Raw genomic sequence first — 25,486 nt, forward strand, 5'->3', positions numbered from 1 at the left:
CTGAATTTACTATAAGGAAACGAAATCATGTTACTAACATGACATCAAATGAAAGAAAGGTAGACGTACAGAGATTGACATTCCGAATGCACTACAAAATATGTCAGGTTAATAACATAATTGCACACTATTATAATAGATAAATTATCGCAGCACTAATCGACTTGACAAAACTGACCAACTAATTGATCGTAAAATATACTTACAGTTTCAGAGTGATTCATATGTGGTTGACTATTGACTATAGATGATTGACTGCAGACAGAAGATAAAAGACGCTAGCCAGCAGACGATTTTCCGATGGCGAAACTGACTACGCACGATACACGGTAGACAATTGTCCATCATGACATGCGTACTAATAAAACAGAATAAATCATATAATAAGCATACGGAATCCTGGTGACAATATTCTTTCAAGAATGATAAAGATTGACAAAATACCTACTTGACATTTTGACAATGTTTGAAAAAACGGACCATTAATGATAGATGATAGACGATAGACGCTCTACGATTGACGATAGACGTTCAACGACTTACGATAGACGATTATATTCATTGGATGATAGATAATACTTGTTCGACGATTGACTGTAGACTATTGACGGTAGACGATGGACGATAGACAATAAATAATTGACGATAAACGATTGAATGACAAAATTTCATTCAATTATATAAAATATATTTTTCGGAAAGAACTATTATTTGAATGACTGTTTTTAAAACAAAGTAGACATTTCTATTCGTTACACATCAACATTCGCAGTTCACTATTCTTCAGTAAAATATTCGTAAAATGAACTTTACATTTGGAAATGATCATCGTAACAAATTGAGCATTATCTTTGGGAAGACTACAATAAAATCAAGTTACACAAGAGTACATACCTACATTATGATTTACATACTGACAACATAAATTTTGACAAGACTTCCATGGGCCTTCCCCATTTGGATATAATAAAACGAGTAAAAAACTTTTTTTTTCCATAATAAATCAGGTCAGGGACCCAATAATCATTTAATCGATTTTGGCGAGAACTTCTTGCCTATGACAAATAATACTACGAAGTGAAAACTACAAATCAAAATAAAGACAACCATTGGAGCAATGTTATAATAATTCACAAATGTTGATCTGCTGGACCATTTTTTGGAATAAACACTCACTGAGAAGACTTCATTTTGACTTACAAGACCTACTATACCTACCGGTTATAACACGACTTATTTATATATTACTTTAAAAACAAACAGATATCCTTCCTTTCACGTTTATAGTACCTATACTAACTTCAGATACAAGAATCTCTTCAAGCAACTTACTTACGAATCTTCATTACGATATGACAAAGTTTTTTCTTTTTTTCATCTCCACTCACTACAAACAGACAAAAACTACAATAAAGATACAACTGCCCTTTCACAAGACCTTAAAATGTTGAATATATTTTTATAGTCTTGTTCTCTAATATTTATTTTTCTTTTCTTACTATTTTCTTCTATTCTGAAAATATTCTCTCCTCAAGATTAACAAAGAAACGCGATGTGGAAATGAGTAAATTTTAGAAACAATTTATATTTCATGTAATCATTCATGCCGTTTCAGCAACGTTTGCTGTTGTTCTGTTCAGTTCTGCCATTTGGATAATTTATTTATATATTACTTAATTATTGTAGGTATTTTTGGAATAAAGCTTCTATTGAAAGATTTTTTATGGAATTTTATTGCGAAACGGAAAATGGTGATATGTCAGTTAGCTATGGATCTCGTTTTCGATGATGTCAAAGATATCCAGTAAAACTGAAATTAATGAGTTTTTGAGAGAAGTGTATCTGTTTTTCATTATTTCAGATCATTTTCCCTCGAAAAATGTGAAATTAAAACAAATAAAATAAAGATTAGCATCCTTGTTTGTAGCAAATGTGGCACTTTATTAAAATATCTAAAATTCTTTGAAAAATCTCTTGCTATTGCAGTTGTCTGACCAAAGACTGTTACAAACAAGTAATTCAAAACTGAATAGAAACAATATTTACCTGATGATATAGAAATGGATGTGAAAGTAGGGGAATCAATCATATATATAAAATTTTTTTGGAAATATAGCACATATTTTAGTTATAAATTAGAACGAAAGTGCTTTTCAAATTTTTTTACAAATAGGATATGAGTACATGAGTATATGTTCAAGTAATGAATCCGATTAATGTTGGTTCGATGAATACTAAATAATTTACTTGTTAGAACAAAAAAAAAGGTGAGTTCAGAAACTGCTACGTAAACTCTTCAGGAATGTAGGTAGTTTCCAAGAATAATTAAAATTAGATTTATTATATTCAAATGAATTGGAATCATGCTGAACACGTGTATTAATTGCTCTAATAACCCCGTAAAAATAACGTTCTCTGATATTGATATCTTAACCAACAATAGACATAATGAGACTAGCTCTCAGCTCGATGAACTGTGTTTTTCCTCTGACACAACTGTGTTATTTCCTTCATGAATAAAAGTTTATTTCTTATAATTATTCAATTATTATGGTATTAGTGTATTAATTTTTCAAAAATCAGCTGTACACCTATATTTTTCAAGAGGAATGACGAAACAATGTTAATAATTGTTCACTCATTCACTTATCCGTCCTCCTTCACTATGATAGATTTATTTAATCAACAACATGACGTCAGCGATAGGAAAAAACATCGTTGCCAGAATGTCGGAATAATTCTTTTACTGCTCAATTTATTTTAAAGCGAAATATTTATGTCTAATAAAATGAATAAAATTTTCAGAAGAAAAACCTATTGAAAATTTATAGAAGGTATATATTTTTCAAGATCTTGATTTTTCCAGACTCGTGGAATTTCAGGTGGGCTAAAAGGCTTTCTTAAATTAATTTTTTATTATTCAAATCATTAAAAAAAAAAGAATATACAAACTTATCGATCAAAAATCATCATCGCTGTTGGTTTGAAGTGCCGCCTTACTCGCAGTCAATATTCTTGAAGGCGCTTTCTTTTCCTTAGCTGAAATCTCGAACGCTAAAGACTCATCTTCGGAATTCATCAACTCCGGCTCATCTTTATCTAAGAAAAGGTCGTCAGATTCAGAATCGCTGCTCAGGTCAAGCGATGAAGCACTTCTGGATCTTGGTGGTTGCATTTCGCCAAAAGCTCTGGGCTTCTCGTTCCTGCTACGACCTGAAAAACACGAGTTATCTTTGGCAGATCCCATTGCATGTTGATTGCATGTTGGATAGAAATATCCAAACTTCTTTCCCAAGCAACTGCCAATAGGAAGTTTGATTGCTTCAATCTGAGGAGAAGCTAACAAAAAGTACTCGTCGCTAACAAAAAGTATACGTCGAAGTAAATGGTAGCATAGGAGCTAGGGAAAAATTTATGGAACATTCCCGACCTCGATTTTCAAAAGATGGATAATGGCCAAAACCGCAGCCCTCTATCTTCTTTTGTTTTCAAGTTATAAGTGAAAACCCATCTTTCGGCTCTTTGAAATGGTGCCTCTATTTCGTAGAGTTTCAGTGTTATGTAAGAACAAAAGTTACATTCTACAGACAATTTTTCATCCAGAATGCAGTGGCGATGTTGTCTCATTTAAGCGACAAATTTTTGTTTATATTAATTGATAACTTCATCATTACTTTATACCAGCAGCGGTTACTACTTCATAATTTTCAAATCAAAATATTCCGAAAACGGTAAATACCGACACAGTTTTACCAAGAGTAGGTTCTTTTTTGGTGTCAAATTGAATGATGTTCAGATTCACTTGAAATTTTGATCAGAATGAGTTTCCTTCGACAATCGGAATGATGGTGTGTGGCTATTGTTCGATTCAGATGGTAAGATTTGTTGATATTTATATCGGCGGAAGCTATGCATCTGCATTTATACAGTATCTCGTCAATCTTAAATAGTGGCCTTTCACCCTCCTGGGAAGCCACTGGCTGATTATTCAGAATACACTACTATTCCTGTAGACCATTTTTCATATCAAATGATTTGCTGACTGCTCCATTAATTTTTATTTTTAGAGCAGTTTTACATTTCAGAAATTTCTTAAGTGACCCACATCAAACTGTATCATCTAGTCATAATTATGAAACAAGACATGGTCACTTAATAAGGTCGTCTGCCACAGGAGCTCTACATTCGAGAAGTCTCCTAATTGCACTGCAGTAAAATTTTTCAACAAATTACCCAGGAAAATTAGAGATCTGTCAGTAAACAAATTCAAGTATGAAATAAGAAAATTTTTGTCTTCGAGAGCCTTTTATTCTGTGCAAAAATTCTTGGATGGTAATTATCAAAAAAATGATTTCGAGTGACTTGCTACCTCTTACTTTTAATTTGTTGTTTTGTTTATATATTTACGTTTTTGATTGTTATATGTGCCATCGTTTTTTTTTTGTATACACTGACTCTTACTGCATGTTCAGTATGAATAAATCTTATCTTATCTTATCTTCTTCAAAACAACAACACAAAATTCAAAGAAACAACATTCACTTACCTCCAGTTCCAGCTCGGGGCCTCTCTTGTTTCATGCGGAACTTCTCCCCTTGTTCGAACTCTTCATCATCAAATTCATGATTTGGATCGATCTTATCATCGAAAGGAATGGTCTCTATTCTCGGCGAAGACAACATCAGCTGCTTCTCATAATGGGCCCTTTCAACTTCGGAGAAAAGTTTCTCGAGATGGTTCAAACACCTCAACTTGGTTGAATATTGGCGGAAAAGTTCTTCTAATTCCTTTTCTAATGCGGTGAATTCGTCCAAGAAAGCTGGACTGGAAGTAGGTATATCTCTTTAAGGTGGGGTATTTTTCTGGCAAATTAAGGTAGTAAATAGGGTCTTAACTATCCTGGATTTGTATCACTGTTTTATATAGTCGTCATATAAACGGAATTTACAAAACTTGAAACAAAACGCAATGGAATTTATATATATTAGCAACAATAGCGGTACTAGGTGAGATCTCTGAGGAAATCCAGAACTTGGCACATAGATACTTACTCATAAGATCTGTGTCCCCGAACAGTCACAAATGGAGATCTATTCCTAATATATGACTCAACCCACCTCAGGAGGCTGCCAGACACACCAAACCCAGCAAGACGAGAAAGAAGAATGTTATGACTAATGTAAGTGTACGTTAATGGGAATTAGGAAGGTAAAAAAATCAGCAAATCTTAGCTAATGCCAACGTTTCGCAACATATATTGTCGCTTCTTCAGGGCTAATAAATACAGAATATCGTGAATAAATACGAAAAACGACAACACACACAGAAGAACACAAGTCAACATGAATATAATAAAATAGACAATTGCAGAGTCACGATCCGCACTGAGACACACTTCCCAAAGCCAAATTATGCTTTCAAAAAATAGATGGTACAAGAAGAGACAGCAAACAGTGATACATTGAAAAACTTATTGTATTGTAGCGCGTTCGACATCACTTCAACCGTCCAATGAAATTTGTCAACTGAAAGAGACAGAATTTAAATGCACATACACAGTGCCACCCACATATGTCCCACTATCAGATAACAGATCGAACCCCTTATCGTTTTCTGGTTTTGAAAACTTCCAAAACGTTCTCATATATGGAACTCAAATTCTGAGTGTCCACTCTATTATTAACTGTCTCGTTCAGCCTTATAAATATCATTTTGCTTATATTGCGCTTTAACCAGTTATCCACAAAATCCAAAATATTGAAACTGTCGAAATCAAACTAATTCCTAATTCCCATTAACGTACACTTACATGATGTTAAGAGGAAGTGAGCTTCTAAGTTATGACTGTGACTAATTTTGTCAAAAGCCTTGCTGAAGTCGGCGTATAGTGCAATCAACCTGAACCCGCTCACTCAGTCAACCATGAATATACTACGTAAAGAGGAACATGTTCGTTTCAAGAGATCTGCCTGAAAGGAAACCATGCTGCTCTAAAATAATTCAATGTTCGACCAAGTTAGGAATTTGGGTAAAACCGAATTTCTCAAGAACTTACGGTAATAATGATAATTTACTTATAGGTCCATAATTCCTGATTTGAACGTATGGACCACGTTTCAAAATTATGATTACAGCGGTTTCCTTCCATTTCTGAGGAAAGATACCTTTACGAAGAGAGTAGAAAGAGTTACGGGAACACCGAGAGTATCTACACAATAGCCACAATTCACTATAAAAATAAGCGGAATATTATCTGGACCAGCTCCAATCTTAACATCAATCTTCTCCAAACTGGCTTGACGAAATTGTGCGGGAGAGCGCCAAACTTTCAAAAAAAAAGTCACGTGTACATTCTTTTTTCTAATTTTGAAGCTAATGATTCAAGAATAATGGAAAAATATAATCTGACACTTTCAGCAAGCCGAAAAAATAAGAATTGGCCGTAGAGGTCAAAAAAAAATTTTTTTTTTAATCATCTCCTTTCCTGGGCTTCAAATTGTTTTTGCATTCATTATAAAAGTTGTAGAGGATAACATTTTCTACAAATTTTGTTCGAGGCAATTTCTCCTACATTCGAACGTTTTTGAGATATATGGCGATGAATGTACATTTGACTGGGTTTCTACTTTGACCTTGGCCTTTTGCATGTATGGCTAAGCTCCTCGCCCTTAGCCCCTTTAACTCGAAAACGGTTAATAGTATGTAAAATTACTTCAGGCAAAAGTTGTATAGAATTTTATTATCTACAACTTTTATAATGAATACAGAAACGATTAGGGGTACAGGAAGGGAGATATTTCGAAAAGTTACATTGTTATCATCTTCAAACTATCAGATTAAGAACCCCCCCTGATTAGTGTCAGATTAATGGGTCAACACGTTTGCAACACCGAGATTAACCTGTATGAAAATCTGACGCGCTCGAGTATGTACAGGGGGGGCAAAATTGGTGACACCTGAACTACAACTTTGTCAACCCAACATGATAGAGGAAAATGCATGGCACATTACAGTCGTTTTTTCGAGGAAATAATAATGCCATCAACCACCAAGGTATCTTCCCTTATATTAATCTGACACGCCCGAGTAAATCCCGAATTTCCATCTTGGCAAGAATAACATTCTTAATTTCTCCTGGGTTCCCGGTCATTCAGGAATTAAGTCATATTCAAAGGCCAATTCACTTGCCACAGAGTGTAAACTCCTTTAATTTTCTGTGGTATAAAAATATATACCTGCAAGAAAGAGTTCCAAGAAGAAACAAACAGAAAATGAATAAGTACTCTGGAAGTAATCTTTCCAAACTGAACACTCCAAGAAGTTCCTTGGGAACTACAACACTGCGAGATCTCAAAACTATCTGGATCTTAGCAAGAATATACTACACTTTAAGAACTGGTTGAAGAAAATGAAGAAGAAATGGATGAATTACCAGCGGCTGCTGAAATAGACAAACCAACATCGCCAAATGAAACCAGGGAAATAATTAGAAGTTTGAAGAAGAGGAAAGCTCCCGGAAGCGATCAAATCACGAATTTTATGTTAAAGAAATTACTTAGAAAACGTAGGTATAACTGCTCTAACAAATATCGCGAATGGAATTATGAGGACAGAACACTACTCGGAAAGTAGATGTATACTACTAAAGGCGCGTATACATCTGAGCAAAATAGCCGAATGAGCGCGCCGCAACGAATGAGCGTTTATGCGGACAATTTTTCTTTCCGACGCACGAACAGCATGAGCATGTGTTCGGAGCCGCTCCAACGGATGTGTCAGTTCAGTGCTCACGAACTGGAAACTTAGAAAAAAGGAATCATTCTATGTATTCTATGTTCTAAGGATGGAAAACTTGGGTGTTGCTAGTGCCTCTTTCATAATTCTAAATGCTAAAGAAGAAGGGACGACGGCGTACTAGATGGTCTTCACAATTATATCTACAAAGAAGTCGAGACCGTAGACTCAACAGCACTTTTTATTGCACGACATTCAAAGTGAGGGCGACAAAATTGAGCGGTTTTCATACTATTTTATTGAATTCAAACACACGTTTCTTGCGAGAAATCCATATTCAAATGTGCGCGTTCGGTTCGAGCCAAAGATGTCAACTAAACCCGTCCACACTGAGCACGAATTTTCTTTGATGGACCGACAAATTGTGGATCGGCTCCGCGCAACATGAGCGCGTCGGTGCGATGGGTTTTGTCCGTCCACATCTGAATGCTCATTCGGCGCGATGTGCTCATTCGGCTGTTTTGCTCAGATGTGTACGCGGCTTAAGATGAGATGTAATAGATATTCGATCAAAATATGCGAAGTTAATCAGGAATAATCTCAAAAATAGAAGATTCCACGTGAAAGTGGAAGGAGAATGCTGCACAGCAAGAGATATAGAGGCTGGAGTACCCCAAGGGTCAGTACTTGGGCCACTTCTGTACAACATATACATTCACGATATTCCGAAGAATCCAAGAACCTAGCCAACGTTATATGCTGACGACACAGGCATAGCAACTCGACACCGCAACACAGAAGTAATAGAACGAGTTCTACAAGAAACGATTGACGAAACAAATGACTGGTGCAAAAAGTGGAAATCAAGCTCAATGGGCAAAAGAGCCAAGCAATATTACTACAGAAGAGAAGACTGCGATTCACAACGAATCTAGAAGTTGACGGCGACGAAATCGATTGGAAAAATGAAGCCAAATATTTAGGAATAACGCTTGACAAAGGAATTACTTGAAAAAGTCATATCAAACAAGCAATCGACAAAACGAAAGCAGCGATGAATACACTTTACCCTCTAATAGGAAGAAGAAGCCGCATGTCGAAAGAGACAAAATTGAACATTATTAAAGCCGTTGCTAGGCCTCAACTGACTTATAGATCAGTTGCCTGGGGTTTCGCGGCAAAGAGCCACGATGCTGCTACGATGTGCAATAGATAGACCTTGGTTTGTCAGGAATAGACAGATTTATAGGGACCTAAAATGGGAAACCATAACGGAATTCATGAACAAAAAAGCAGAGAACTTATTCGAAACAGCGAGAAACCATCCGAATCAAGAACTCAGGAGACAAGTGGACTACGACCCAGAGGAAGACAAAACGAGAATGCGAATTTACCGAAGGAGACTAAGAGATAAATTAAAAAGAGATTAAAATAAGAACAGAAACTTTTTGAAAAATCCAATAAAGAATTATCCAATAGAGGATAAACACATAAATCCCAGCACGATAGTGTGCGAGAAGAAAACCGACTAAGAGATTAACGGTTTATAGGCAAATGCCCGGAACCAATATTCAAGAAGCAGTTAAGGGTTTTTAGTAGGTCTCGAGCTCAGAAGAGTGAGAATTTCCGCACTTGTTCCCCTCCTTCCTTGGAGAGGATGGTTCGTCTGATTTTCCCCCTGCTACACCAAAAAAACAATACTACACTTCCTCACGGGACTCCCTAGAAGGTATTGTCGCTCAGGAAAAACCTAATGAGAATGAGTCTAGTAGAAGGAGAAGCAGGAGGCTGAATCTCCAGAATGCCTGGTGACACAGTGCCTCACCAGGCAACTCAAAATATACTTTGGACCAAAACTTGCAAGATCGAGTAGGTAACCTTCTTGAAGCCATTTCCTATACTGGTGTTGATTGGAAATCTGGAACTGACCGGCGAGTTGTAGACAACACAGCGGCAAAAACAGCTCTGATGGAGGCACGATAAAATTAAAGTTACTTAAGGATGCAGTTCAAAGTAATAGATCTAACTCACCGGACTTTCTTCAAGGTTTGTAACCTCTTTTCATATCTATCGATTTCCACTTTTCTCCTTTCAATTTTCGAGTCCAGATTTGATTCTGTTGCCGAAATATTATTTATTAATTCTGTAGTTTCTTTGATGTCTCCGTTTATCATTTCGATTGCTTTCTTTATTCCACCTTCTACTTCTGTTATTTCAAACTGCCTTGATATACTCTTCTGTCTGTGCACCTAAAGAAAACAACATATATGCTGTTATTACCAAGACGATGTATACTTCTTTCGTTCCGACAATATTGTGATTTTTTAGAAAAATGTAGGTACATAGTGATGATATTTATTTGTTACTCATGAAGCAGTCCACGAATTTATGCGAAATTAAATAATGATAATTTTTAAATTCCTATGAATTTTGATTCATATCATTATGAACAAGAAAAAAACGAAACTATTCGATGAAGGTGTTTTATATAATGCATATACACCACTGGTTTCATATGTTTACAAGAAGAAATATTATTATTTCTTCGGCCAATGATATGATAATATGAATTATCTCCTATAAGTAGTACTCAACTATAAAGATTCCAGATTCCTAAAACTTACCCTCAAATCTACCTCCTTACCAAGCAATTCAAATAGAGAAGCGCCTGTAGTTGTGATTTCTGACGCTAGCTGGCGTGAAAGTTTCAGTTCTCCAACCTACAAATTATCGAAATGAAAAAAACTCATTTCCATCAAGTAAGGTAGGGGAATAATTTAAAATTCAAATAACTCGCTTTATCTGTTATGTCGAATTCCCTCATGTCTATGTTGTCCCTATTGAAATTGTCGTCCTTATCGTCAATCTTAACATTCAATGCGTCGTATAACAGCGATGTTATTTTCAGAAGCTCTTTCACTGCATACCCGTCCGCTTGATATAATCTCTTCGTGTTTAGTTTTATATTAGCCTTCATCGCCTGAAATTTAAATCCAACCAAAATTAACTATACTGTCAATAGCAAAATATTTTCCAAGTGCCATTTGGAAAAATGGTTACTTCTATAGGATCTGCAAGGAAAAAAATTACTCGCCATGAACTGAGCCACATTCCTAATCAACTGAACCCTCTCATCTTCAGTACTGATCTGAAGTGGAATATTAACATCAGAATCGAAACGTTTCACCAACCAGACCAGCAACTCAGCTACGAGTGGAAAATTGGCCTTTCGGAAACTTTCAACAGAAATCAGGCTGTGAAAACCCAAGGCTCTGTTCATCTCCAAAAAGTCTGAAACGACAAAAACAATATAATGATATTCGTAATTTTCGAAGGTTCGAAATTGAAGTGTTTTTTTTTAAACAACACAACAATTTTCTAAAATTGTACCTCTGAGTACTCTAGTACTTAGTTGGGGAAGTAGCAACAAAACAACAAGTAAGGGAAATGATACCTATAATTCTAATACAAGACAATAGTAAAACAAAAATTAAAATATAAAATCCGATGCTTATAACAAGACAACCACAACATAATAAATTTATATTTCTTCATTTAAAATGGGGAAACCCTTTGAATCTCTTCTATCCTTGAAATCTTAACGATATTTCTCTATGGGAATACAATACCTGATTGAATTAATTTCCTATTCAGAATAATAATTTGTATGCACGTTGGACCAAATGAAAAGCAATAAACGTAATGAATTAAATTAGAAGTGAAGGAATGTTATCGAGAATCAAATAATTCCAAATTTCCACGAATAAATGAAAAAAAGAAAAATAGGTCTTTCACTAATTATATGAATTTCAACACGTTTATTAATTGATAAACAACAAGAATTCTCAGTCCTAAACAGAACAGAAACAGAAAACGTATTTTTATTTATTGGTGAATCCTCATTCTGATCAATTTTATGGATTTCTAGAAATATGGAAAAGCAATAAATGTAACCCTATTTATTTTCAAGGGTGATTCCAAACCTCTTCCATCTTTATATTAAAAAAATAAACAAGTTAAGAAGGTATTTAAATATTAACAGACGGTTGAATAAAAACTCACTTCGAATATCTCTGTATGACATATTTCCAAGAGTTAATTACAATACAGACAAGAAACTTATTAAATACTGTCACTCTAAACATAAGCAGAATGTTTGCATTTGGTTGCTAAGCAACGCCTGAAGAGTATAGCTACCCTCTTTCGGCGGATGGGTGTAACATTCGATCGGAACTGACTAGATTATAAAAAATTCATTCAATTTCAAAAATTTGGGGGGTACAAAAAAATTGAGTGCAACACATAAAGTTCATATCGGCGGTAGTTACTTATTTATACAGTGTGTTTCCTAATTGAATGTCAATACTTATGGGGATGATTTTTGGGCCCATTCTAAGAAAAAAACTTTATATGAACAAATGTCCTAAACGTCTTACCTTTTGAGATACTGGGTGCTAAAATTTTCAAAAATAAATCATTTATTATCAATATCAACAATACCACTTTAAATATTTTAATGGAATTTGTCATATATGTATACTATGAATCAAGAGGCATTTTTTAATGTATCACTTTTCTCTCAATTTCCACCAGTGGCTTTCGTACGTAATTTAACCTACCTATTTTGGCAGACATTGATGGAACGCCACAGATTTTTCCTGAAAAATTATTTTTGAAATTCCCAATTATTTCTTACCAAAGTTGATCACTTGACTTTTTCAATCCTATTCAGGGTTTCCGCTTAATGAAATAAAAACCGTTTCTCTACATGATCATAACAATATCCTTAATACATACATATATATGACAATATCACCCTGCAGAGACATACATAGATTTTATTTTTGAGATAAAACCCGTTCGTTTGACTAAAAAAATGCAATCAATCGATTCGATCAAATTTGCTCATAGTTGAATACAGTCAGTGGCGTGCCGCTGACTGTCTAAATAATACAACGCTGTATCTCAAACGGTAAGACGTTTAGGACATATGTTCATATGAAGTTTTTTCTTGAAATGGGCCCAAAAATTACCCCATAAATATTGACATTCAATTAGGAAACACTCGAGGGAATAGGCCAATTTTTATTTTAAATAACTTTTTATGTTTGACTGAGGAGCAGGGCACACGCCATCTATGATGATTGAAGCTATCGTTTCGAATTTTCGCCAGTTGCGATGAATATAGCCTAAAATTGAAGATGATTTAATTTTTTCAACTGTTAAGCAACATATACTTTTTTACGTAGGGTCTTTTTGATGAAAAATGAAACGTGTCAAGAACACCTTTCTGTAACTGTGATTTTAATTTCTAATAATGAATCTATTACCACCCTATGAAAAAAATTGATTGAAGACACAATAAATCTTCGAAGTGCTACGCAACCCTCATTGAAATATACAATCTCCAAAGTGTATATTATTGATCTTAGAATATATAAGCACGATAAATTTCGAATTGAATAAGTTTAACTATTGCATCTCCATAATAAAGAGAGACATGTAAAAACATCAATAAAAAATCATCACCAGCAACAAAAGGGCTATCCATTTCTGGCACAAAAAGGTATGGTTGCTATTTAAAACACTCCACTGCTCGTAACAATTGGTCGACAAACTAATCAAATGTACATGAAAGGTTTCAATTTGAAGGAAAAATTGACCTGTTCTAGCATTTTCCTGCTAAATAGTCACTACCAAAGATATGAATTTCGTAAGTTACTTTTACATTCCCCCTCTGAATATTCCGGATATCAGTTCTGAAATAATGATTGGTATTGAACATTGTTCCTCATTTCATTACAAAATTTCGAACCTTTTAGATAAGTGGATTTTAGTTTCCATCTGAAGGAATCATGAAAATTTGGATTCAGATATCTAATCTACAGGGTGAGTCCTTGACGCGAACAAATATTTTAACAGTAGTTTCTTGAGATAAAAAAATAGTTTTTTTCTATACCATTTTTTACGATTCGGCCATGATAAAAATATATAGGCCATTTTAAGTTTTCATAATGAGCTGTGCCACCCCTGGAAGAACAAAATTACCTTCATAATAACTGGCTAAATATGTGACACCACACATCTGTGGATCTTTAAAAAAAGAGACGCATTCGGTCAAAGTACCCAAGTTTTCGAATTTCACAGAGTTTTTATTTTCGAATATCAATTTAGGTACTCGAAAACGTCGCATTACACGAAAATATAAAGAATACTTTTATTTTACAAAACGTTCAAATATTATATTGTTTCAAAAGTTTGATTCTTTGAATTTTTGGTATTTTTATGGAACGTAATGTTCATAAAGAGAAAACTTGAAGACGTGGTTCCTGTGGGTGATATCTTTTGTTCGAAAAAGATTCATCTCATACATAAATGAAAACTATATTCCGAAATTTATTTCATTCGATAAAACCTTTTATGAGATCAAATTACATGTATTTTTTAAATTTAAACTGACCCGATTCGAAAAAAATGGCATAAAAAAGGGTTTTTTTTTGACCTGAAGAATCTATTGTTAAAAGTCAAAGACTTGCCTTGTATAGTGAGTATTGAAAAAGAAGGCATAGCTAACGAAGGCAAATTTTGTTTTTGTTATTGTTTTGTTTTAAACTGGAAACTTTATTGTTTCCACACCCCTACTGAAAGGATTGATATTACCTTATCTTTGGATCTCGTTTAGCGTCCATAAAAATGCTATATTCTTCTTTATCAGTTACCATTCTAGATGTAGGCAACAACAAACCGTATTTCTGTACTTCAATAAAGATCAATAATTTTGCAGATAATTCAAAAGTTAAAGGTGAAAAATATACCCTTCCAACCAGAAATTTTGGACACAAATTTCATGCTACAGCTCTGGCCTCTATGAGAATTCCTGCTTGTGACTGGTCATAACCAGTCACACCAGGGATGGCATATTTCAATTCTCAGTATACCCTGCATAAATTCTGAAAAATTAGTACTGTGACAGTTTGTCTTGATTTTGCACCTTGAAATATTTCATCTGATAAGTTGAAATCCAGTTGTATTGAAGGCCAAGTTAGATTCATTGTCAGCTCATAAAATTTTTAATTAAATGTATAGATCCTTATTGTTCCTGCTTAGTAGATTTTCCTCCTCAGTCGTAGTCATGCAGCAATGAATCTTCTGTGATGTTAAGTCTAGCACAAAACATTTAAATTTCTCCACATGCCAGAAATGAATCAGGCGTTGTTGAAACCAAAATGAAATATTTACTTGGAATATTCTGGTTACAATTTTTTTTCTCGTGAAGCTCGTTCAACTATGAACAAAACGCATTACCTCCAATTTTGTGGATAAGTTGCTAAAATAATAACATAAAATGAATATGGATTTCATACCCAATAAATTTCTGCTGATTGGATTTTTTATGGGATCATTATTCACACTCTGTCAATTATTTTATCACACTATTTCGTTGAAACGCTGTAGAATGTACAATGAGTGTTTAATTCGAGTAAGAATTTATATTGTTGTCGAAATTTGAAAGATCCAAAATGAAAACAATTTTTCATGAAATGTATATCATACTCTTGAGTTTTGTTCTGCATCAAGTAAGCTGTTCTTCCATTGATAGTACCATAGTGAAATATGCTCAGTCAACTATGCCATATGGAAATTCGATAATGACCAATGGAGCACATCAACTTATGGATATATCAGTGAATGATAATTCAAGAATTAGGAAAACCTCAACAATTCCACTGAGCAGAAGAAAACGTAATGTAGGAAGTTTATGTCAAATATTTGTTCAGAAGTGTCATCAAATGAATGCACCCAAGATTCGATCACCAAATCTCCTTGGAAAACTGATGCAAGTAAGGCCTAATACATTATGTGGAAGAGTTTCCCTTGGTGTTCTTCCAGCAGTTGGATGTCAACGGCAGCCACAATTTTGGGGTCTCGGAGGAGCAAAGTCGATACATCAAGATACAGGTCGTTTATTTAACAGATTTTTATACCCACCAACACAACCATCCATACAATTCATTCCTTTTCCTCATTCAAATGGTTACCCTCACTTGCATCCCGATAATCAAATAGTTTATGGAGGAAGAGAAACCTTCAATCGATTTCCATTTCAAGAGAACTCCGTTGCACCTAATAGTCAAAATTATTATACAAGGTTTTGGAACATCCCAAGTACGATTACAGGTAATCATAGATTACCAGATATCAATATTTACCCTCCGTCTGCTCCCATTAAACTGCCCAATTATCCGAATATTTATGGTTATACTTATTATTGTAGAGAAAAAGATAATACTTTGAGAGTCATGAAAAACACTATCAGCATAAAAATTACATTCTTACAAAAATTCTTATATAATCTTCCGCAACCTATTGATCCAGAGAGAATCAAAAGTTGCTCTGAATATCAGAATAAGATACCTCCACAACCCTCCCCTCCAAAATTGCCCGGAGGTCAGAATGATCGTGAATTTCCACCCCAGCCACCTATACCGGGAAATAACCAGAATTCCTTCGGAAAAGTTCCTGATCAACTTGAGTTACCGCCGCAACCTCCACTTCCAATTTCAGTGGATGACAAAAAAGAAAAATATGAAAATATTTACAAGATCCCTCCTCAACGTGAGTTACCGCCGCAACCCCCACTTCCAATTTCAGTGGGTGACGAAAAAGAAAAATATGAAAATATTTACGAGATCCCTCCTCAACGTGTGTTACCGCCGCAACCCCCACTTCCAATTTCAGTGGGTGACGAAAAAGAAAAATATGAAAATATTTACGAGATCCCTCCTCAACGTGAGTTACCGCCGCAACCCCCACTTCCAATTTCAGTGGGTGACGAAAAAGAAAAATATGAAAATATTTACGAGATCCCTCCTCAACGTGAGTTACCGCCGCAACCCCCACTTCCAATATCAGTGGGAGGCAAAAAAGAATATTATGAAAGTAGTACCGTGAACCCTCCCCAACATGAATTACCGCCACAACCCCCACTTCCAATCTCAGTGGGAGACAAAAAAGAAAAATGCGAAAATAGTTGCTTGAACCCTCCTCAACATGAATTACCGCCACAACCCCCACTTCCAATCTCAGTGGGAGACAAAAAAGAAAAATGTGAAAATAGTTGCTTGAACCCTCCTCAACATGAATTACCGCCACAACCCCCACTTCCAATATCAGTGGGAGGCAAAAAAGAATATTATGAAAGTAGTACCGTGAACCCTCCCCAACATGAGTTACCGCCACAACCCCAAGTTACAATATCAGAGGGAGACAAAAAAGAAAAATATGAAAGTAGTTGCTTGAACCCTCCTCAACATGAATTACCGCCACAACCCCCACTTCCAATCTCAGTGGGAGACAAAAAAGAAAAATGTGAAAATAGTTGCTTGAACCCTCCTCAACATGAATTACCGCCACAACCCCCACTTTCAATGTCAGTGGGAGACAAAAAAGAAAAATATGAAAGTAGTCACGTGAACCCTCCCCAATATGAGTTACCGCCACAACCCCAAATCCCAACGTCAGTGGGAGACAAAAAAGAATATTATGAAAGTAGTACCGTGAATCCTCCCCAACATGAGTTACCGCCACAACCCCAAGTTACAATATTCGGGGGAGACAAAAAAGAAAAATATGAAAGTAGTTACTTGAACCCTCCTCAACATGAATTATCGCCACAACCCCCACTTTCAATGTCAGTGGGAGACAAAAAAGATAAATATGAAAGTAGTCACGTGAACCCTCCCCAATATGAGTTACCGCTACAACCCCAAATCCCGACGTCAGTGGGAGACAAAAAAGAATATTATGAAAGTAGTACCGTGAACCCTCCCCAACATGAGTTACCGCCACAACCCCAAGTTATAATAGCAGTGGGAGACAAAAAAGAAGAATATGAAAGTATTAACATGATTCCTTCGCAACCTTTTGTGTTGGGGTCACATGATTCAGGAATTAATAAAACAGAAACCAATCGTCGAGATGATTGCAACGGAAGTTATGATAACGAAGCTCATTGTCCACCACCAGTTATATCCCCATCTTATAATAAAAAGAAGGAAAATGTAACAAACCTCCCACAACCCTCAATTCCTGACTCGAAAATTGATTCAAATCAAATGCAGGTGGAAGATATTCCTCAACATGTTCCACCTTTGGAACATGGGAACAATAATAACAGATATGACTCAAAAGTTCCACAACCTCCTCTACCACTTGAACCAGGTATTCGAAATCAAAAGGAACACCCATCCGTACCTCAATGGCCTCTACCATCAATTAATAATAATCTTCCCGAAGCAACTCAGATTCCTCCCCAACCATCTATCGAAAATAAGCAAGACGCTATAAAACCAACAACATCATATCATAACACGCCTGCCCCCCAACTATCTAAACCAGTCCTGCCAACAGAAATTGATACTGAATTATTCGATGGTGGATTGTCTGCATCTTCTATTCAGAAGGAAAATTGGTTGCCCACAAATTCTATTTTGCCCACAATTCCATACCCAGACCAAAGTTCTCAAGTTACTATCCCAGAATTGCAAATAGAACCAGATGGGAGTAATATAGGTCAAAATCATAAGGAACTTCCACCTCAACCTCAAATGCCTAGCCCATCAATCAATAATAATCGGCTCGAAGCACCTGGAATTCCTCCCCAACCACCTATCACAAATAAACAAGACATTCCAACATCAACAACATATTATGGCACGCCTGCCCCCCAGCTATCTAATCAAGTCCCAGCATTTGATCCTAAATTATTCGATGGTGGATTGTCTCCATCTTTCATCCAGGGGAATAATGGACTGCCGACCAACTCCATGTTTTCCACAACTCAAATACCTCCATCCAAAATAACTACTTCAAAACCTCCATTTCCGATTTCAGAGCACAAATATTATGGAAACGGAGTTCAAAATGTCGGAATTCCACCCAAACATACAAAATTTCCAAATAGTGGAAAAGTTCCTTCGCAACCAGTAATTTCGTTTTCGAAAGACACAGAGTTCGATAATGAAGTTCAGATGGAAAGGATGCCCCCACCACCCCCTACAAGAAAATTCTCGATATCGCCTCCTACATATCCTTCAAAATCCGCTGATGAAGTAGTTCCAAGTATTCTTCCCCATAGCAACAGTCCCTCAGAACTGTCACCCTCAGTTTCAAATGAGATACAGTTCGATAATTCAGTCCAGATGGGAGAGGTGTCACCACCTCCAATTTTCCACAATCCTTCATCGCAATTGAAAATTGATGAAATCGTTCCCAGGGCTTCAGAAATCCCAAATAACGTCGAAATACTTTCAGAACCGACACTTCCGGTTTCAGAAGAAATGCAATTCGATAATCATGAAATCAAGATGGGTGAGATTCCATCCCCTGCACCTCTTCTGAATGACATGAATGATGAAGATGTTCCTAAAATTCCTCCACCACCTCCTCTGAAAAATTTTCCAAAAACAAAAAAAATTCCAAAAAACTCTGAATTAGTTCAAGACTTAAAGATGAAGGAAATCTCGCCTCCTACATATCTTTCAAAATCCGCTGATGAAGTAGTTCCAAGTATTCTTCCCCATAGCAACAGGCCCCCAGAACTGTCACCCTCAGTTTCAAATGAGATACAGTTCGATAATTCAGTTCAGATAGGAGAGGTGTCACCACCTCCAATTTTCCACAATCCTTCATCGCAATTGGAAATTGATGACAACGTTCCCAGGGCTTCAAAAATCCCAAATAACGTCGAAATACTTTCAGAACCGACACTTCCGGTTTCAGAAGAAATGCAATTCGATAATCATGAAATCAAGATGGGTGAGATTCCATCCCCTGCACCTCTTCCAAATGACATGAATGATGAAGATGTTCCTAAAATTCCCCCACCACCTCCTCTGAAAAATTTTCCAAGAACAAAAAAAATTTCAAAAAACTCTGAATTAGTTCAAGACTTAAAGATGAAGGAAATCTCGCCTCCTGCATATGTTTCAAAATCCACTGATGAGGAAGTTCCCAGTGTTCTTTACGATAGCAATAGGCTCCCAAAACGGACACACTCAGAGTCAAAAGATATAGAATTCGATAATAATAAAATCGAGATGGATAAGATCCCACCTCCTCCACCTCTTTTAGATCTCATGAAGAATAAAAATGTTCCAAAAATTCCCCACAATATCGAAGTACCATCACAAGGTGAACTTTCACTATCCAAAGAAACAGAGTTCAATAATTAAGTTAAAATTGCAAAAATTACCCATAACTAATTTCCCTCACAACCTACAATTCCAGTCTCAAAATAGATAGAATTAGAGTATGATATCCAGAGGAAAAAATGCTTTCTCTTTCGGTGAATGAAAGAAACACTAGATGAATGTCCTAACTCAAAATTTCTAAATGACGCAAATTCTTCCCAATCATGAAATGCCGTTTCATCAACTAAATGGTAGATTCCCTGAAAGCATTTCAAGGTCCAAAAGAATCCGAAATTTTCTGAGATGAAATGCTGATGGGAAATTTCAAGAAACTATAAAATCTTTCCGGCCAAAAAAATTGTTTCGCAACAACTCCCTAAGAAACTAAATTATGTTAGCAACAATTTATAGTTCCGAGAGCAAAATAGGGGAACCTAAGAAAAGAGTTCTCCATCCCCATACATAGGTAGTGGCTGGGGGTTGAAATATTTTATTGTAATTTTTGTTTCTCTTCAGTTCAAAAATAGGGAAAATATAGTTTCAATTATTTTTATATAAATTCTGATCATTTATTTTGTAATGTACTCAATAAGTAATTTCGAACTGATGAAATGAAGCCTCCAAAGAATGTGAAGAATCCGATAAATTGATTGTATTTAGGTATGTCCACATATTTTTATTTAGTGTCTTTGTTTTTGTGTATACTTTATATTTCAATCATGTTTTGATCAATGAATTGCTAAGCTGATGTTATCCTGTAGAAACTAAGGCATTTGTAAATAGTTTTGAAAACATTAAAAATCGACAAAAATTATGCAGAAAATTATTCATTGATACTTGGTACTTATATCGCTATACCATTAGATGTATCAAATCAAAGAACTTATTCAGGGTCTTATAAATTATTATAACATTTCAATGGGCTTCAAATCATGCAGCTATACAGTGCAATCTAAGTTACTCACAGACAGTTTTTCTTTTGTAAATATGTTCGATAAATTCGATTAGTATTTCAAATTGGGATCTTTATGTTTTTGAATGGCGAGGTACACATGCAAATATAAAATTCTCAATCTTTGTTAAAAAAAAAAATATCTGAAAAACATGAGCAACACGAAAATGAAGGAATCTGATTCAAAACAATGAAAAAATTCGGACAGTTTTGAAAATGAACGTCAGGAGGAATTTGTTTACAATACAGGGTGTCCGCGCCATGGGGCTAATTCTATTGCATGACTTTACAAAAAAGAGTTTCAAATAAAACTTTCCTCTTTTAAGGTAGAGCATCTCCTAATATTATTAAGAACTATACAAAGTGTTCCGTTTCTTCTGCACAGCTATCAACTTCGTTATTTTAAATGAAACACCCCATGTATTTTTACATTTTTGAATTCCTTGTTGAATTTGAATATGAGTTTGATGACACAACTATGTCTGAATTCTCAACGTTTTTCTAAAAATTTTACTTTTTGTTAATATTTTGATAGTTTGAGGTACTTACATGAAGGACTATAGCTCCGTCCCTATTCTATGTAATTGATTCAAATTTGGACTGTGTCTAGTAAATAAATGGTGCACTAAAAATTTTGTTTATGAATAACCATGTTATATACAGGGTCCACGAAAACGTAGATCCATCATCAAAACAGAATTTCATCAAAATCTTCATTTTTTTAAATGGCAACCAATATTTTTTTCTGTTCATTATTTAAACATTTTTTATTCGCTCTTAGTTATTTCAAATAATGAACAGAAATATACAGGGTCCACGAAAACATAGACCCATTATCAAAACAGAATTTCATCAGAATCTTAATTATTTCAAATGGCAACCCAAATTTTTTTTCTGTTCATCATTCAAACATTTTTTATTATGGGTTGCCATTTGAAAAAATATAATGGATCTACGTTTTCGTGGACCCTGTATATAATATGGTTATTCACAAAAAAAATTTTTAGTGTACCATTTATTTACTAGACACAGTCCAAATTTGAATCAATTACAAAGAATAGGGACGGAGCTATAGTCCTTTATGTAAGTACCTCAAACTTTCATTCGAATTCAACAAGGAATTCGAAAATGTAAAAATATATAGGATGTTCCAGTTGAAATAACGAAGTTGATAGCTTTGCAGAAGAAACGAAACACTTTGTATAGTTTTAAATAATTTAAGGAGATGCCCTACTTGAAACGAGAAAAGTTTTATTTTAAATTCTTCTCTGTGAAGTTAATATAATTACAGTAATCGACCACTGCCCCATGGCGCGGACGCTCCTGTATATGGTTTCTCACAAAACGATAAACTAATAAATACTCTAACTAATCTTCGCTCCACACGTTTCTCTGCCTACTTGTATTTACTAATTTTTTTTTGTCCGAAGTGAAGAACAAATAATATCTCTTGACATTCCATTTAATAATTGCTAATAGATTCGTTCATGTTCAAATTAAGTAATTTTTTTTAATATCTTTTCAACGACAAGGAATAAGAGTTTGATATTTGGTACGCATGGGTGAGTTAATATGAGTATTTTTCGAGAATAGTAATAAAAAATTGGAAATGACATAATGACTTAAAAAAAAATTGTCGATGACGTCATATCTCAAACTTGGAAAAGCTGTATGAAATTTTCTCAGATCAAAAAGTGCGAAATCCAAAAAATATTCAACTGACCGAGCATATTCATAAATGATTTAAGGAATTTATTCCAAGTTTGATACTCGCACTGTATACTAACGAATATAATGGAATTTGGATACCACTCATTCTGATTAGTGTGTGGTCAATTTTCATTGGAACCTAGTGAACTTTTGTTACGGTAAAAAAAATTAGAATTTTTTTCACAGTTGATATAATATTAATTTCATAATGACACATTAGATTTTATTTTCAAGATTTCAAGTCAAACTATCCCTCAACTCCTATCTTCAACTAACTCATAAACTATCGTATCAGTAAGTACCCACATATTATAAAACAAAGTCTTCAGCCGCGTTTGCTTTTCTGATCGCGAAAAACTCAAAAAATACGGATATTTATGCTGTTTTCACTTTTCACCAATGAAAGTGGTGAATGGTGTTTCGTATAGAACTCGAAAAGCTTTAAAAAAAATATGTCATAAATATTTCTAACTCTGGATATCTAGATCTTCATACACAGTGATCAACCTACGTTTGGGATGCATATTTTACATTTATCCAACCAATGACAATAAAATCTTACACGTAATTCAGAATCATCAGGAAATTCCTAAAATGAGATGAAGGACTTGCTAATGGAAAAAAAATTAGAAGTAGTTGTTAACCCGGTTCCGTTTTAATTTACTCGATCAATGGAGAGAATTAATCAGAGAAATCGTTGGGTGGAACGTTGAACATTTTTTATTATTGTTATTGTGCTAATTCAAACATCCATGAACGTGACATTGACTTTGGAGAGGCTGGATGGTTTTTTTAGAGCTCTTCATCTTCCTGTTCTTGAACGCGGCTCAGTCCTTTGTATTCGGTCTGAAAAATGTCCAAGAGTTACAAAATGAAAACGAAGATAAGGGGAAGTACCTACCTTATACATTCGCTTGTTTTTGAAATCATTGAACTAGAGAAATATGACATCTTTTATTGATGATGTCATTGAATTTTTTAACGAAATATGATGAAAATTCAGAAAATCGTCGAAAGCCAATTATGAAATCAACTGTTATAGAAACTGAAGTTCAATGTATCCTACGTTAATAAAAAAAATAACAATAACAAATAACAAAATGCGCATTTATTTGAAAAAAATTTAGTGTTTATTGTCTATTCTACTTCTCAAATGCATTCGGTTGGACTTGGAAATTTGACATATTCCACGATCCTCAAATCAAATGTGAGGATAGGACGATTGTCAAAACTTTTTTTGGTTCTTAATCAATGCTTCGTTGTCGTTCCACATGAAGTTCTTAATGAATACGTAATTCTTACAATGTGAATTCATTTCAGAAAATAACTCAATTCGAAAATATGGTATAACCATAATTAACGTTTATATATTAAGGGTAAAATGAAATGATTATTTCTGCAACAGGTAACTTAAAATATAAACGATGAAACCCGACAATCTATTGTTAATATCCTTTTTTTCAGTAAATGAAATTGAATGTTTTCTCCTTCAAAACATAGCTGCAACTATCTATCTAAATTTCGTTTTTCAAATGGAAAATATACTGTGTGTGGGGTAGTAGCGGATCCAGAAATGATTTTGGGGAGAGAGCATAATTTCATATTTGAAATTCTGTAGATGTTTGTTGATATAAAATAGGTAGGTATATCATTATAATTATAACATAAACTATATGTTTGAATGAAAACTACTTCAAAACATATTCTTATTTGAGGAAATAAATAAAATCAATTTTCGATATTCGTATGAATATTTCTCTCAAGGTCTCGAAAAGCAACTTCGGTGCCACCGTTCGGTCTTGACGATTTTTCAACTGACCTAACCATATTGGGATTTTTCGAAGGACACAAGCATCTCTCAGAAAAATCATCGTAGATCTAAATGTGGTACCTACATTTTGTGAAAGAGCAGCTCTTCTAATTCTAGTAATATCTTGAGGTATTGAGGTCAAATTTCGACACGAGTATCTCCTAGAAAAATCATTGTACCTAAATCTTAATGATATACATATTTTGAAAGAGCAACACTTCAAATAATAAATCCAAAAATTTCATCAACCTCTTTTTAACTACCCCATTTTTCCAGGAAATCTCCCAGAATAATCATCGTAGATCTAAAAGTGATACACATTTTAAAAGAGCAACTCTTCTACTCAAAAATATACAAGTGAATTGTTCTTGAAAGAATCATCTTGGTCTACCTTTCTACCTAATTGTAGTTATGTCTGAAGATTGTTTCATATATGTATATGTGTTTATTTTATTTATAAAATTTCCATGAATTTTATTCTAAGACATAATAAGCATAAAAGGTTTGGTGCATTGCAGATACAGCAATATCCACCTTTCTGTTCACTTCATTATTAAAAATGATAATGATAATTTGATTGCTGATTTGTTTATGGTTTGTCAAAAATCAAAATGAAAGAACGTACTGACGTCTTAATAGATTAATCAAAGGCCCATAACGATGTTTGCCCTAGGGCCTATGAATGGCCTTAGATGGTCCTGATTGATCGGAATGAAAATGGGATGATTCATAGGAAAGACTACGTACCCGTTTATTGATAAAAGACGACATAATTATTCAAATGGAAATAATCAAACACGAACCGCAACGTCACAAGTATTATGCCTCATCATCGAGATGATTAAAAAGAAAAGTCCCCCGAATGACAAGCAAATACCTTGTACCCTCAAACACCATTTGTGACTTTTTTCTTGGTTGCTTAGTGAAGGGGAAGGCCATATTGGAAATGCTTTAGCTATCGTCATTCTTCACCACATAGTATACAGGGTGTCCTACCGGGATTGGCCATTAGAAGTAGAGAAATAGTAATTCGATCTCTTCCAAATTTTGTATGAAGATATAAGTTAGTTAGAACTTCATTCCAGAAAT

At 34.7% G+C, this 25,486-nt stretch overlaps 1 protein-coding gene across 2 annotated transcripts; it reads right to left on the reverse strand.

Annotated features, from left to right (window-relative positions):
• Nucleotides 1-2,927: 2,927 nt before the first annotated feature.
• On the reverse strand, nucleotides 2,928-14,478 carry LOC123317018 (clusterin-associated protein 1 homolog). Of its 2 annotated transcripts, none has more exons than XM_044903366.1 (7): nucleotides 14,395-14,478; nucleotides 10,829-11,025; nucleotides 10,532-10,714; nucleotides 10,359-10,454; nucleotides 9,766-9,983; nucleotides 4,547-4,824; nucleotides 2,928-3,213 (listed from the first exon to the last, which is right to left on the reverse strand). In XM_044903366.1, exons 2-7 carry the CDS (start codon nucleotides 11,012-11,014, stop codon nucleotides 2,960-2,962), a joined length of 1,215 nt encoding a protein of 404 aa, XP_044759301.1. In that variant the 5' UTR covers nucleotides 11,015-11,025; nucleotides 14,395-14,478; the 3' UTR covers nucleotides 2,928-2,959. The 2 variants fall into 2 exon arrangements, with proteins under 2 accessions (XP_044759301.1, XP_044759300.1); XM_044903365.1 differs by lacking the exon at nucleotides 14,395-14,478 and adding an exon at nucleotides 11,797-11,927.
• Nucleotides 14,479-25,486: the final 11,008 nt, after the last annotated feature.

The sequence above is a fragment of the Coccinella septempunctata genome, chromosome 7 (assembly GCF_907165205.1).
Source record: "Coccinella septempunctata chromosome 7, icCocSept1.1, whole genome shotgun sequence".
NCBI lineage: Eukaryota > Metazoa > Arthropoda > Insecta > Coleoptera > Coccinellidae > Coccinella > Coccinella septempunctata.